Source organism: Rhinatrema bivittatum, chromosome 4, assembly GCF_901001135.1.
Source record: "Rhinatrema bivittatum chromosome 4, aRhiBiv1.1, whole genome shotgun sequence".
Classification (NCBI taxonomy): domain Eukaryota; kingdom Metazoa; phylum Chordata; class Amphibia; order Gymnophiona; family Rhinatrematidae; genus Rhinatrema; species Rhinatrema bivittatum.
In genome coordinates this window covers 217,985,658-217,998,470 of record NC_042618.1, presented here as the reverse complement: position 1 = coordinate 217,998,470, position 12,813 = coordinate 217,985,658, and the positions used below count along the sequence as shown (strand labels likewise).

At 46.1% G+C, this 12,813-nt stretch overlaps 1 protein-coding gene across 4 annotated transcripts in view; it reads right to left on the bottom strand.

Annotated features, from left to right (window-relative positions):
* Positions 1 to 12,813, bottom strand: part of LOC115090512 (synaptonemal complex protein 3-like) — a 189,151-nt gene that overhangs the window by 143,619 nt on the left and 32,719 nt on the right. For all 4 annotated transcript variants that reach the window (XM_029599706.1, XM_029599704.1, XM_029599705.1 and 1 more), the window contains exon 5: positions 10,347 to 10,552. In XM_029599706.1, coding sequence (XP_029455566.1) covers positions 10,347 to 10,552 — 206 coding nt within the window. The remainder of the gene's footprint in view (positions 1 to 10,346; positions 10,553 to 12,813) is intronic.

The window sequence follows — 12,813 nt, the reverse complement described above, 5'->3', positions numbered from 1 at the left end:
ACCAGTTTTCCTCCCTGTAGTCTGCAGGATCCAACTAATCAGAAGATTTCTAAAACCTGCAATTATGAAGTGCTTACAAAAAGAAAAAAAAAATTAGGAAACCAATACGGTCACATCTTTAAATTAATAAGCAGCTGTGTCTTGAAAATTATATTTTTCCAGGCTGCACAGATATGCAAGTAACACAGTAGACGGCTTATAATACAAATTCTGTTTTCTCCTGCTTGCATGTAGACATGCACTTCAAGTGTCCCAGCATTCTAAAAACGTATCAGATTCCAAAAATAGGTTTTATGTTGGGATTTCCATTTCTGCAGTACTTAAGTCTATGCAAGCCAAAAGAAAAACAGGAAAGTTGTACAGGATGGCTCAGGAAGAAACTTCTTGCAGAGAAATATGGGTCAGTTCTTGTAGGAGAGCAGAGTTTGGTAGAAGATGAGATGAAGAGTACCAGCTTGGGATGGTCCAGGTCTTCATTGACCCCTAAGCATTTGACAAATCTGGCCACTGCAGGTCAAGTAAACTTTCAGCGACACAATGCCAGTCTTTAGGAAATTAAAATGTTTTGGTCATGTCATCTCACAGTTAAAACTGTCCAAGGTAGTTCCAAAAAGCTACAATACACAGTCATCTTCAACAGCCCTAGCTGTCCCATTCTAATGGCAGAGTCTAACTGGGGATCATGTGCCACAAGGTGATGAGGTAAAGCAAAAGGCAGAGACAGTCAAGCTGCTGAGTGGGAGTGGAAATTCAAGAGAGCCTAAAAAGAGCTGAAAATGAACTGGAAAAATGATTGTACAAAAAGTAAAATGCACCCCTATGGTAAAGGTCAGCAAGCAAAACTCGAAAATATTTGAAAGAATATTGCACATCTCTTTAATCAAAAAAGTGTTTATGAAGGAAATTTAGAAGAGCCAGCTAGAATCCTAACAGTAGGCAAGCTACAGAGCAGCTCACACAAATGGTTAATCGCAAATTCTACTACAAAGGATAACTATATCCTAGTTCCTTAGTCAGCTTAAACCACAAATATATGTTCTGCCCTGCAGCTTGCTATAAATAACTGATGAATAACTGGATCTGTCCAGGAAAGCAGGAGTTACACTGTGTGGATGAGCTCTTGAGAAAAAACTCCATGGGTTGTGCTCATGAGCCACGAAACAAATGGTAAAATCTAAGGTCAACTTTTGAACTACCATAATGCTCACAAGGTGCAAAGGAGCATCTCCTCACAAACATTGGAGACATTACTTACCTGATCATTTTGTTTTCCTTAGTGTAGACAGATGGCCTCAGGACCAATGGGTATTGTGCTCTCCTGATAGCAGATGGGAGACGGAGTCAGATTTCAAAGCTGACGTCACTCTACATATACCCGTGCAGGTAGCTTAGCTCTTCAGTATTTCTCCTTCTCCTAAGCAGGTGCGGACATTATCCCACATAGAATAGTGTTAGCAATTACAAATTACAGCAAGAAGAAAATTTACCTTAAGAAGACTAGCTCTGCTCTCCCGTGGTGATACCTAACTGTCCCTCCCTCATTCGAGAATTCCTGAAGAGATTTTGTGGACTTAGCCCCCAGTGTGGTTGAAAGGCAGTGGGTGCAGATTCGAGCGCGGTGGTGAAGGTAATCCCCTCTCCCCTGCATCCGGAGACCGCCCGGCATGTGACTGGGAAACGCCGAGACCAGGTAAGATAGAAACCTTCTCTTAAGTTTCCGGGCTCCAAAGCTCGAATAGCTGTACAGTTCGCTCTTCCGACGAGCGTTAAGAAAAATCGGGTTGAGCAGCTCGACCTTGAGCTAGTCCCCGATTCTGTATGAGGGTCCACACACGTGGAGACCCTCCGGGGGGAGGGGAGGGGGCATCTTGCCAGCGGGATCATCGACGCCATCTTCCCCCCTTGGCTGCTGCATTGTCTGCACATCTGAGCTGTGTGCACAGCGGTGCGCACAACGACACCCATAACTGGGCCAGGCGCATAAATTTCGTAGCCCGCGTGCGCAGCCTCTGTGTACTCGGAATGCACAACCAAGCGTATCCGCGCGCACACCTACGTGCACAGCCGAGTTTTAAGCCAGCTACGTGCACAAACCATGGCACCGCCGGCCAAAAGGGGCCAAGGGACAAGCCCTCTGCCCAGTCTGCCACCTGAGAGCTGCACAACCTGAAGTGGACTCCTGCCTATGCCAGCAGTGCAAAGAGGCCCAGGGGGAACCAAAGCAAGGCCCCCTACAGCCAGTACAGGGATCCGGATCCACTGATGATTGTACCCCGGATCTATGTATCTCTAACTTGTTGCCCCCACAGGCAGGCACCTCTGGGTCCTCCTCCACAGCCCCACCAGGGGTTAACATGGACCCAGGGACCTTCTCCTGGGTGGAATTCTTCAAAGGGCTGCAAACCTTTATCCAGGCTCAACCAGCCCCTGCCGTGTCCCAGCCTCAACCCCTGCCAGAAGCACAAGACCTTCCCAGCACCTCCAGGGCTCATCAAGAAATGCCTCTCCTAACCAAGAACCTTGGAGATATGGACACCTCGGATGCCGAGACCGACTCCCTGGAGGAAGGAGAAATCCCCCCAGGGATGGAGCCATACTGGACCATGCTGCGTCTCTTCCACAAAGATAAATTACCAGCACTCGTGTCCCAGACTCTGAAGACGCTGGGCATTCCGGGTGCGGACCCTACAGCGGAACCAAATGTCCCTCCGTCAGGCCTCATGCTATTTTCCTTTGTTGGAAACCATCCGGCAACTGATTGACCTGGAATGGAATGCCCCAGAGGCCAGCTTCAAAGGGGGGTGCGCCCTAGAAGCCCTATACCCTCTGGAACCCACGGCAAAGGAACTTTTACGTTTCCCAAAAGTGGATGCTATGGTCTGCGCAATTTCTAAGTGTACGACCATCCCCGTCGAGGGAGGAGCGGCACTGAAGGGATGCCCAGGACAGACGTCTGGAATACATCTCAAACAGTCCTTTGATGTAGCAGCAATGGCCTTGCAGATTGCTTCCTGCTGCACTGTGGTGGCACAGTCCTGCTTGCTCCTCTCCAGAGACGGAATCATGCCCTGTGAAATAATGGAGCCTGCAGTTTCCTTCCTCACAGATGCTACATCAGACCTAGTGCGCACCTCAGCCAGGAGCGTCGCCTCGGCAGTGGCAGCCAGAAGACAACTGTGGCTCCAGGAACTGGTCAGCCGACGCGACCTCCAAAGCGAACCTCACAAGAATGCCTTTTAAAGGATCTCTCTTGTTCGGAAGCGAATTGGAAAAGTTATCCAACAAATGGGCGAATCTCCAGTACCTCGACTACCGGAAGATAGGAACAAGAGAAGTCAGCACTCCTCCCTCCAAAGAAACAAGGGCAGAGGAACACAGCGCTTTAGACCTTACAAGAACACACACTACCAAGCACCTCACCCCTTAGGAAGGTCTCAGTCCTTTCGGAACAAACACACTAAGAGGGGAGCAGGCTCAGGGACAGGTCCCGGCCATACCCCACAGTGAGAAACAGCAGACCCATCCACAGGAAGAAGACATAGGGGGCAGACTTTCTTACCTTCTTTTACCAAAGATGGGTCGAGATAACATCGGACAAGTGGGTCCTAACCATCATTCGAGAAGGATACTCTCTGGAATTGCACAGCATCCCTCGAGACAAATTTATGAGATCACCATGCCACACCCACTCCAAGAGGAAGACAGTGGAAACAACATTAGCAAGACTACTCAGCCTAAAGGTGATAACCCCGATGCCCACGCCCCAACAAAATACTGGCCACTATTCCATGGTGGTAGTGGCGACAACACTGAGAAAGGAAGGAATCCTGGTACATCCTTACCTGGACGATTGGCTGATCAGGGCAAAGTCCCTGGAGGAGAGTCACCAGGTGACCACCTGCTGCAGGAATTCAGTTGGGTCGTCAACACAGCCAAGAGCTCCCTACAGCCCTCCCAGTTACTAGAGTACCTGGGAGTCCAATTCAACACCAAACAGGACAAGGTCTTCCTTCCCCCTCCAAGGAGAAGGAAACTGATGGTTCAGCTGTGAAAACTGCTGGCCTATGCTTGCCCCAAGGTATGGGACTACATTCAGGTCCTCGGCCTCATGACATCAACCCTGGAAGTCATTTCATGGGCAAGGGCCCACATGCGACTGTTACAGTGCTCCCTACTTTCACGATGGAATCCAGTGTCCCAGAACTACTCCATCCACCTCCACATACCAGCAGAGGTCCGGAAGCAGTTTCAATGGTGGCTATAGGAAGACCACCTGAGCAAAGGAGTAAACCTATCCCCACTGAACTGGACCTTGCTCACCACGGATGCGAGCCTGCGAGGGTGGGGAGCCCACTGTCAGGGCCTGATGGCCCAGGGACAATGGAATGAGGAAGAGGCGGGATGGAACATAAACCACCTGGAAGCTCGAGCAGTCAGGCTAGCCTGCCTACGATTCAGTCACAGACTCCAGGGCGAGGCAGTTGGTCATGTCCGACAACGCCACAACCATGGCCTATATCAACCGCCAGGGAGGAACCACGAGCCAGCAGGTGTCCCTGGAAATAGACCCTCTCATGGCTTGGGTGGAACTAAACCTGCAAGGGATTTCAGTCTCCCACACAGCAGGAAAAGACAATGTGTCTGCGGACTACTTAAGCAGAGAGAGCCTAGAGCCAGGGGAATGGACGCTGTCGACCACAGCCTTCCAACTAATAGTAAATCGCTGGAGACTCTCAGCATGGACCTTCTGGCAACTCATTCCAACGCCCAAGTTCCCAAGTTCTTCAGCTGCAGACAAGAACCACAGTCCAGGGGAATCGACACTCTCGTCCAGACCTGGCCACAGGAAGCCCTACTGTACGCCTTCCCTCGATGGCCACTAATGGGCATCCGCAAGATAGAACACCACAGGGGACTAGTCCTTCTAGTGGCCCTGGACTGGCCAAGAAGACCATGGTACGCAGACATGTGAAGATTACTTGCGGGGAACCCTCTGTGCCTACCTCCACACAGGGGGGCCTTCTCCGACAGAATCCGATCCTCCACGAAGATCCGACTTGATTCTGTCTTACAGTCTGGCCCTTGAAAGGACTCGCCTGAAGAAGAACGGCTACTCCAAGGCAGTGATTGACACCCTACTTCGAGCGCGCAAATTATCCACATCACTGGCTTACATACAGATCTAGAGAGTATTTGAAGCCTGGTGCAAGGACCGCAGGCTCCTTCCGCGAACAGTCAAAATCACCATGATCCTGGAATTCCTGCAGGATGGCTTGATGAAAGGGCTGTCCCTCAACTCTCTCAAGGTTCAAGTTGCCACCCTGGCCTGCTGCAGAGCCAAATTGGAGGGCATCAGACTATCAACCCATCCAGATGTCACTCGCTTCCTGAAAGGGGTCAAACAAATCCAACCACCCCTAAAGTGGCCGGAGCCCCTATGGAATCTCAATCTAGTACTAGACTTCCTAGCGGGAACTTCCTTCAGACCAACACGCGGCCTGTCACTATGGCTCCTGATCTTGGAAACAGCCTTCTTGGTGGCAATATGTTCAGCTTGTCGTATCTCTGAACTTCAAGCGCTATCCTGTCGGGAACCGTTCCTCAGTTTCACACCCGGAGCCATACAGCTGCGCACTGTCCCCTCCTTTCTACCAAAAGTGGTTTCTCGGTTTCACCTGAACCAAACCATATCACTACATCTCCAGACGAACATAAGGACTCGGAAGACTCACGCCTCCTTTGCCATCTAAATGTCGGCAGACTCCTAGTCCAGTACCTGGAAAGAATCTGTACGAAAGACGGACCACCCATTCGTCCTTCACAGCGGGAAGAAACAAGGGGAAGTGGCCTCGTGGGCCACCATAGCCCACTGGATCAAAGACGTAATCAAGGCAGCTTACATAGAGGCAGGGAAGCTCTTGCCTCTATCAGTTAAAGCTCATTCAAGGAGGGCCCAGGCAGTATCCTGGGCGGAAACCAAGCTGCTGTCGCCCGCCGAGATCTGTCGAGCGGCGACACGGTCCTCCATACACACCTTCTCCAGGTTCTACCACCTGGATGTCCAGGTACGGGAGGACACAGCCTTTGCAAGGGCAGTACTAAGTGGGCAACGGGCAGCCTCTTGCCCTATCTGGGAACATAAGAACATTCCATACTGGGTCAGACCGAGGGTCCATCAAGCACAGCATCCTGTTTCCAACAGTGGCCAATCTAGGCCATAAGAACCTGGCAAGTACCCAAAAACTGTCCATTCCATGTTACCATTGCTAGTAATAGCAGTGGCTTTTCCCTAAGTAAACTTGATTAATAGCAGTTAATGGACTTCTCCTCCAAAAACTTATCCAAACCTTTTTTAAACACAGCTATACTAACTGCACTAACGACATCCTCTGGCAACAAATTCCAGAGTTTAATTGTGCGTTGAATGAAAAAGAACTTTCTCCGATTAGTTTTAAATGTGCCACACGCTAACTTCATGGAGTGCCCCCTAGTCTTTCTATTATCCGAAAGAGTAAATAACTGTTTCACATCTACCCGTTCTAGACCTCTCATGATTTTAAACACCTCTATCATATCCCCCCTCAGCTGTCTCTTCTCCATGCTGAAAAGTCCTAACCTCTTTAGTTGTTCCTCATAGGGGAGCTGTTCGATTCCCCTTATCATTTTGGTAGCCTCTCTCTGTACCTTCTCCATCGCAATTATATCTTTTTTGAGATTCGGCGACCAGAATTGTACACAGTATTCAAGGTGCAGTCTCACCATGGAGCGATACAGAGGCATGACATTTTCCGTTTTATTCACCATTCCCAACATTCTGTTTGCTTTTTTGACTGCCACAGCACACTGAACAGACAATTTCAATGTGTTATCCACTACAACGCCTAGTAGCACCTAATATGGAACTTAACATTGTGTAACTATAGCATGGGTTATTTTTCCCTATATGCATCACCTTGCACTTATCCACATTAAATTTCATCTGCCATTTTGATGCCCAATTTTCCAGCCTCACAAGATCTTCCTGCAATTTATCACAATCTGCTTGTGATTTAACTACTCTGAACAATTTTGTATCATCTGCAAATTTGATTACCTCACTCGTCATATTTCTTTCCAGATCATTTATAAATATATTGAAAAGTAAGGGTCCCAATACAGATCCCTGAAGCACTCCACCTCTCACTCCCTTCCACTGAGAAAATTGTCCATTTAATCCTACTCTCTGTTTCCTGTCTTTTAGCCAGTTTGTAATCCACGAAAGGATATTGCCACCTATCCCATGACTTTTTACTTTTCCTAGAAGCCTCTCATGAGGAACTTCGTCAAACACCTTCTGAAAATCCAAGTACACTACATCTACCGGTTCACCTTTATCCACATGTTTATTAACTCCTTCAAAAAAGTGAAGCAGATTTGTGAGGCAAGACTTGCCCTGGGTAAAGCCATGCTGACTTTGTTCCATTAAACCATGTCTTTCTATATGTTCTGTGATTTTGATGTTTAGAACACTTTCCACTATTTTTCCTGGCACTGAAGTCAGGCTAACCGGTCGTCCCTGGAGCCCTTTTTAAATATTGGGGTTACATTTGCTATCCTCCAGTCTTCAGGTACAATGGATGATTTTAATGATAGGTTACAAATTTTTACTAATAGGTCTGAAATTTCATTTTTGAGTTCCTTCAGAACTCTGGGGTGTATATCATCCGGTCCAGGTGATTTACTACTCTTAGTTTGTCAATCAGGTCTACCACATCTTCTAGGTTCACCGTGATTTGGTTCAGTCCATCTGAATCATTACCCATGAAAACCTTCTCCATTACGGGTACCTCCCCAACATCCTCTTCAGTAAACACTGAAGCAAAGAAATCATTTAATCTTTCCGCGATGGCCTTATCTTCTCTAAGTGCCCCTTTAACTCCTCGACCATCTAATGGTCCAACTGACTCCCTCACAGGCTTTTCTGCTTCGGATATATTTTTAAATGTTTTTACTGTGAGTTTTTGCCTCTACGGCCAACTTCTTTTCAAATTCTCTCTTAGCCTGTCTTATCAATGTCTTACATTTAACTTGCCAACGTTTATGCATTATCCTATTTTCTTCTGTTTGAGTTTTTGCCTCTACGGCCAACTTCTTTTCAAATTCTCTCTTAGCCTGTCTTATCAATGTCTTACATTTAACTTGCCAACGTTTATGCATTATCCTATTTTCTTCTGTTTGATCCTTCTTCCAATTTTTGAATGAAGATCTTTTGGCTGAAATAGCTTCTTTCACCTCCCCTTTTAACCATGCCAGTAATCATTTTCCCTTCTTTTCACCTTTCTTAATGTGTGGAATACATCTGGACTGTGCTTCTAGGATGGTATTTTTTAACAATCTGCACAATAGGCACCAAAGGCAGAGGAAAGAACAGGGTTGAGAGGGCAAGTAAAGAATATGGGGGAAGCTGGTGTTAGTTTATGTAAGGGAATTTATAGATTTGTCTACCCAAAGGGGTAGAGAACCAGATATGAAGACGACCGGACAGACTGAATGCGCTAACCAGTCCTCCTCTGCCAGGGGTGGATTCCGGGTAAAGATCGGCCCAGGGATTTTCCACCCAGGCAGCCGCGCTCGGCAGACCATGTGACCAGAGCGACCGGCCCACCGGGGGATGCCCGATCCCCCGATAGGCCAATCCGCCCCTGACCTCTGCCATCATCTACTAGTTTACTAAGACAGAATCAGCTTTTTAAAATGACTGGTGGCACCTGTTTATGTTATCTACATTAAGTCAGGAGTCTTTTTCCCAGAGAAAGCAATGGTGTAAAACAGACCAGTTTAAAAAAAAAAAAAAAATCAACACACTCCTAGTAAAAGTTTAAAACCAAACAAAACACCAAGGACAAGTAAAAACCTCATTCCAAAAGATGAAATAAAGAAATTTTGTTGGCTTCCTATAGTAAGGCAGAGATATACTACTGCCACAACAGCTCAATGATTTGAATGCAACTCTGGTCATTCATCACTAACTGTTATCACCAGTGGCCCAAATGAAATGAGCCAGTGTTCCCAGTTCACACATTAACATTCACCATCACAAATTGCTCTCGTTGGCAGACCTGGAGCGAGGACAGTAACTGACCTGGTATGGGAACCCCTCTCTAGTGGCAGCCCCCTAATGTCCAGTACTGTCGTGATTGTACCAGTGTAACACATGTATGCGTGCAGAGAGCACCAGGCCATCTTTTTACCAGACTAACTCACCCTGCTCCTTCCACATATGCTTATTTTCTCTCATGCTTATCTAGCAAGCCGAGCGCAACAGGTATCCCTTGTGCTGAAACAGTGGGACAATGCTCCCTGCCGAGTTACTGCCAGAACCGGTTCTGTGGCTGGCTAGTACATACTGCTATGTAAACAACACAGGGTGGAGCCCAGTGGCTCAGCGGCAAGTGCTATCTGAAGGACCCTGGTTCGATTCCTGGGCCAAGACTGGGGATACTGTGGAGGCTGTCTTCATGGTCCCTGGGAGACAAGAGGGAAAGGAATCTCAACCAATCACTCAAAAGTGACACCTAGTGGCCACACTTAAAGAGGCCTTAGCTAGGTTGCAGACGGAGCCAAAGTTTGTGGTTCCTGGCCAAGCACTGTTGCAACAATAACTGGGTCGAGTTTGGAGAGAGAGAGAGAGAGAGAGAAATAGCAGATTGAATTGGAAGCCCAAAGAGAGGAAGAAGAAAATGCTGGGGCAGAAATAGAAAAGGAAAAAAAACCAAAAAGCACAAATATGTTGCCACTGCCACGGGCATCTGTGCAGAGAGAGCCGGGACATCTTTCTGCTGATCTGCCTCGCCCTGGCCAGTGCCAGGTCAGAACTCTTAAAAGTCCCTAAAGCAAGACACTTGGCTTTCCAAAGGAAAAGAAGGCTATTTGCCTCTCTCTCCCAAAAACATTTTGGTTTTGTGTCCTAGCCACACCAGCTTTTCAGGACACACTGGGGGGGGGGGGGGGGGGGGGGGGGAAGAGGACACAAGTATTCTGACATGGCTGGGTCAGGAGGAGGGTGCTGGATCCATGCATATCCACAAATGTACACCTCCCATCCTGGAAAGTAGGATCCACTTGTTCTGGGCAGAACGTCTTGCTTTAATCAAGAGAGGCCCGAAGCATCCAGCTAGAAGGCCATGGTGAATCTTGCCTGTCCAGCTTTCTTCCAAATTACATCGTCTAACTAACATAATGAACTGTAAATTCTACTGGTGTAACTGCGGCACCCTACAAAATGAAATTCAATACCTATGTTAAGTGAACATATAGTCCAATGACTACTTTACATAAAATTTGGGAAAATAAAACTGAATTCTTACCTTCTTTATGAGTATCAAAGACAATCACTGTAACATTGGTAGATGGATCTTTTGGTTTTGCCACATGGAATATGTTACTAGCAGACTGAAAAGAAAGCTCGACAGCTGGAAGCTCCTTCAAAGTGATGCTGGCAGGCAGGGAAGGGTCGAGTACAAGCATCGGGACTTTAATGCAATGGGTCAGCAGGCACTCCAGATGCTTCTCGCTGCAGGCAACACCAAAATTCAGGATTTACAACATGTTGCTAAAGTGGGGAAGCAGCTCAGCAGGGTCAAGAGAAAATATCAGGGATGTGTATTTAAACAAACAGCACATCCAAAGTGAATATGGCCTTCCACAAAAATACCCCAAATTCTGGAGGGATTTTTGTTTAGTTTCCAAAACAATGGCCTCCCCGAGGCTCTCCAACCCCTCTCCTGCCCACCAAGAAATTCACAAGGACTCCCTGGGCTCCTCCAACCCCCTTCTCACCCCACAAAGGCAACCATGGGGCCTAGCCCTACCCAAGGATCCGATTCACTAAGGGTTTTTTCCATAGACATAAAATAGAAGAAAAGCCTTAATGAATCTGCGCCTCCCCAACTTTCCCATCCCCCACAATTTGCCAGGCTTGAGAGCTCCCTGCCCCCCACTTAAGAACATAAGAAGTTGTTATACTGGGTCAGACCAAGAGTCCATCAAGCCCAGTATCCTTTTCCAACAGTGGCCAATCCAGATATAAGCACCTGGCAAATACCCAAACATTAAACAGATCCCATGCTACTGATGCCGGTAATAAGCAGTGGCTATTCCCTAAGTCAACATGATTAATAGCAGTTTATGGACTTCTGCTCCAGGACCTTGTCCAAACCATTTTTTAAACCCACATAAGCTAACTGCCTTAACCACATCCTCTGGCAACAAATTCCAGAGCTTAATTATAAATTGAGTGAAAAAGAATTTTCTCCGATTAGTTTTAAATGTGCTACATGCTAACTTCATGGAGTGCCCCTTAGTCCTTGTATTATCTCAAAGACTAAACAACCAATTTACATTAGCCTGTTCAAGTCCTTTCATGATTTTAAAGCCCTCCATTATATCCCCCCCTCAGCCGTCTCTTCTCTAAGCTGAGCAGCCCTCTAACCTCTTCAGCGTTTCTTCATCGGGGAGCCGTTCCAATCCCTTTATCATTGTGGTTGCCCTTCTCTGTACCTTCTCCAGCGCATCAATATATTTGTTTGAAATGCGGTGACCATGGAGCGATACAGAGGCATTATGACATTCTCCATTTAACTCACCATTCCCTTCCTAATAATTCCTAACATACTGTTAGCTTTTTTTTCAAACTTATTAATTTTCAAAGCAATGAGATAAAACAATCAATGAAAATCGTAAATGAAAAGAATTCTATAGTAGAGTAAGAACATGGCACATATAACTAACATCAATGAATAAAACAAATACAGAAAAAAAAAAGACCCTTAGTTTCACTCATGGCTTCTTTTTCTCCCTCCTACCCACCTCTCCCTTAACCAATATTTAAACCAAACTCTGATCACAACTCCGTATCTGGCTATGTTTAATCTGCCTTCGCAATAAACTGAATATCTTTATTCAAGGCCTTCTCGCCTTTCAGTCTTTATGAACTGTAGGTGAGAAAACAAAATCTACGAAACTGGGCCAGACTTCCATCATAGGAACATATCTTTTATTTCATTCTGTCTTAGCCAACAGGTTTTCAAACGTAAGTAATTTTACCATTCGGGAATGCCAATGCGCTATTTGCAGACCATCTTTGCTTATCCAAGTAGACAAAATTACCTTTTTCGCAATTAGACCCACCTTATCTATGAATTATTATTTTTTTTTTTTACTAGAGCCTAGTCCTGAAAATGTTCCATCAAGATCCCAAACATCCATATTTTTTGATCTCCCAGGACTGGCTCCTTGAGAATTTTAGTACAAATCTCCCATATCTGTGCCCAGAACCTGTGTCTTTCTGGACAAGTCCAGAATCCATGGAAATAGTTACCTTCTGCTTTATTGCTTTTTAAGCATATATCTGAGGTACACAAGCTTTTTCTTGTGATAAGTAAAACTGTTGCAGAAATTTATATTGCGTTCTCTTAAAATCATGTTTTCCATAAACTCATGTATATGAGTAAAACAGTAAGTGAATTCTGGCAGGGACAGAGAAAAGCCCGGCCTTCTGAGCATCTCTATACATTTTATGTTATTCAAACTTCTATTAAATAGCGCAACTGATGGTTTCTTTGTCTTATCCCCTTCAAAAAAAAACTCTCTCAACCTTCTATTAGAATCTAAATCTTTAAAAGGTTCTAGAGAGTTCAAAACAAAAAAGTGTCACAATTGCAGATAAGCAAAGAATTCCTTGTGGGAGAATTTAAATTCCTCTTGTAATTCCTGAAAACTATGGCCTACATTCATCATTCTCCTATATTTATAGCAGAATGATAAGGCACGCGA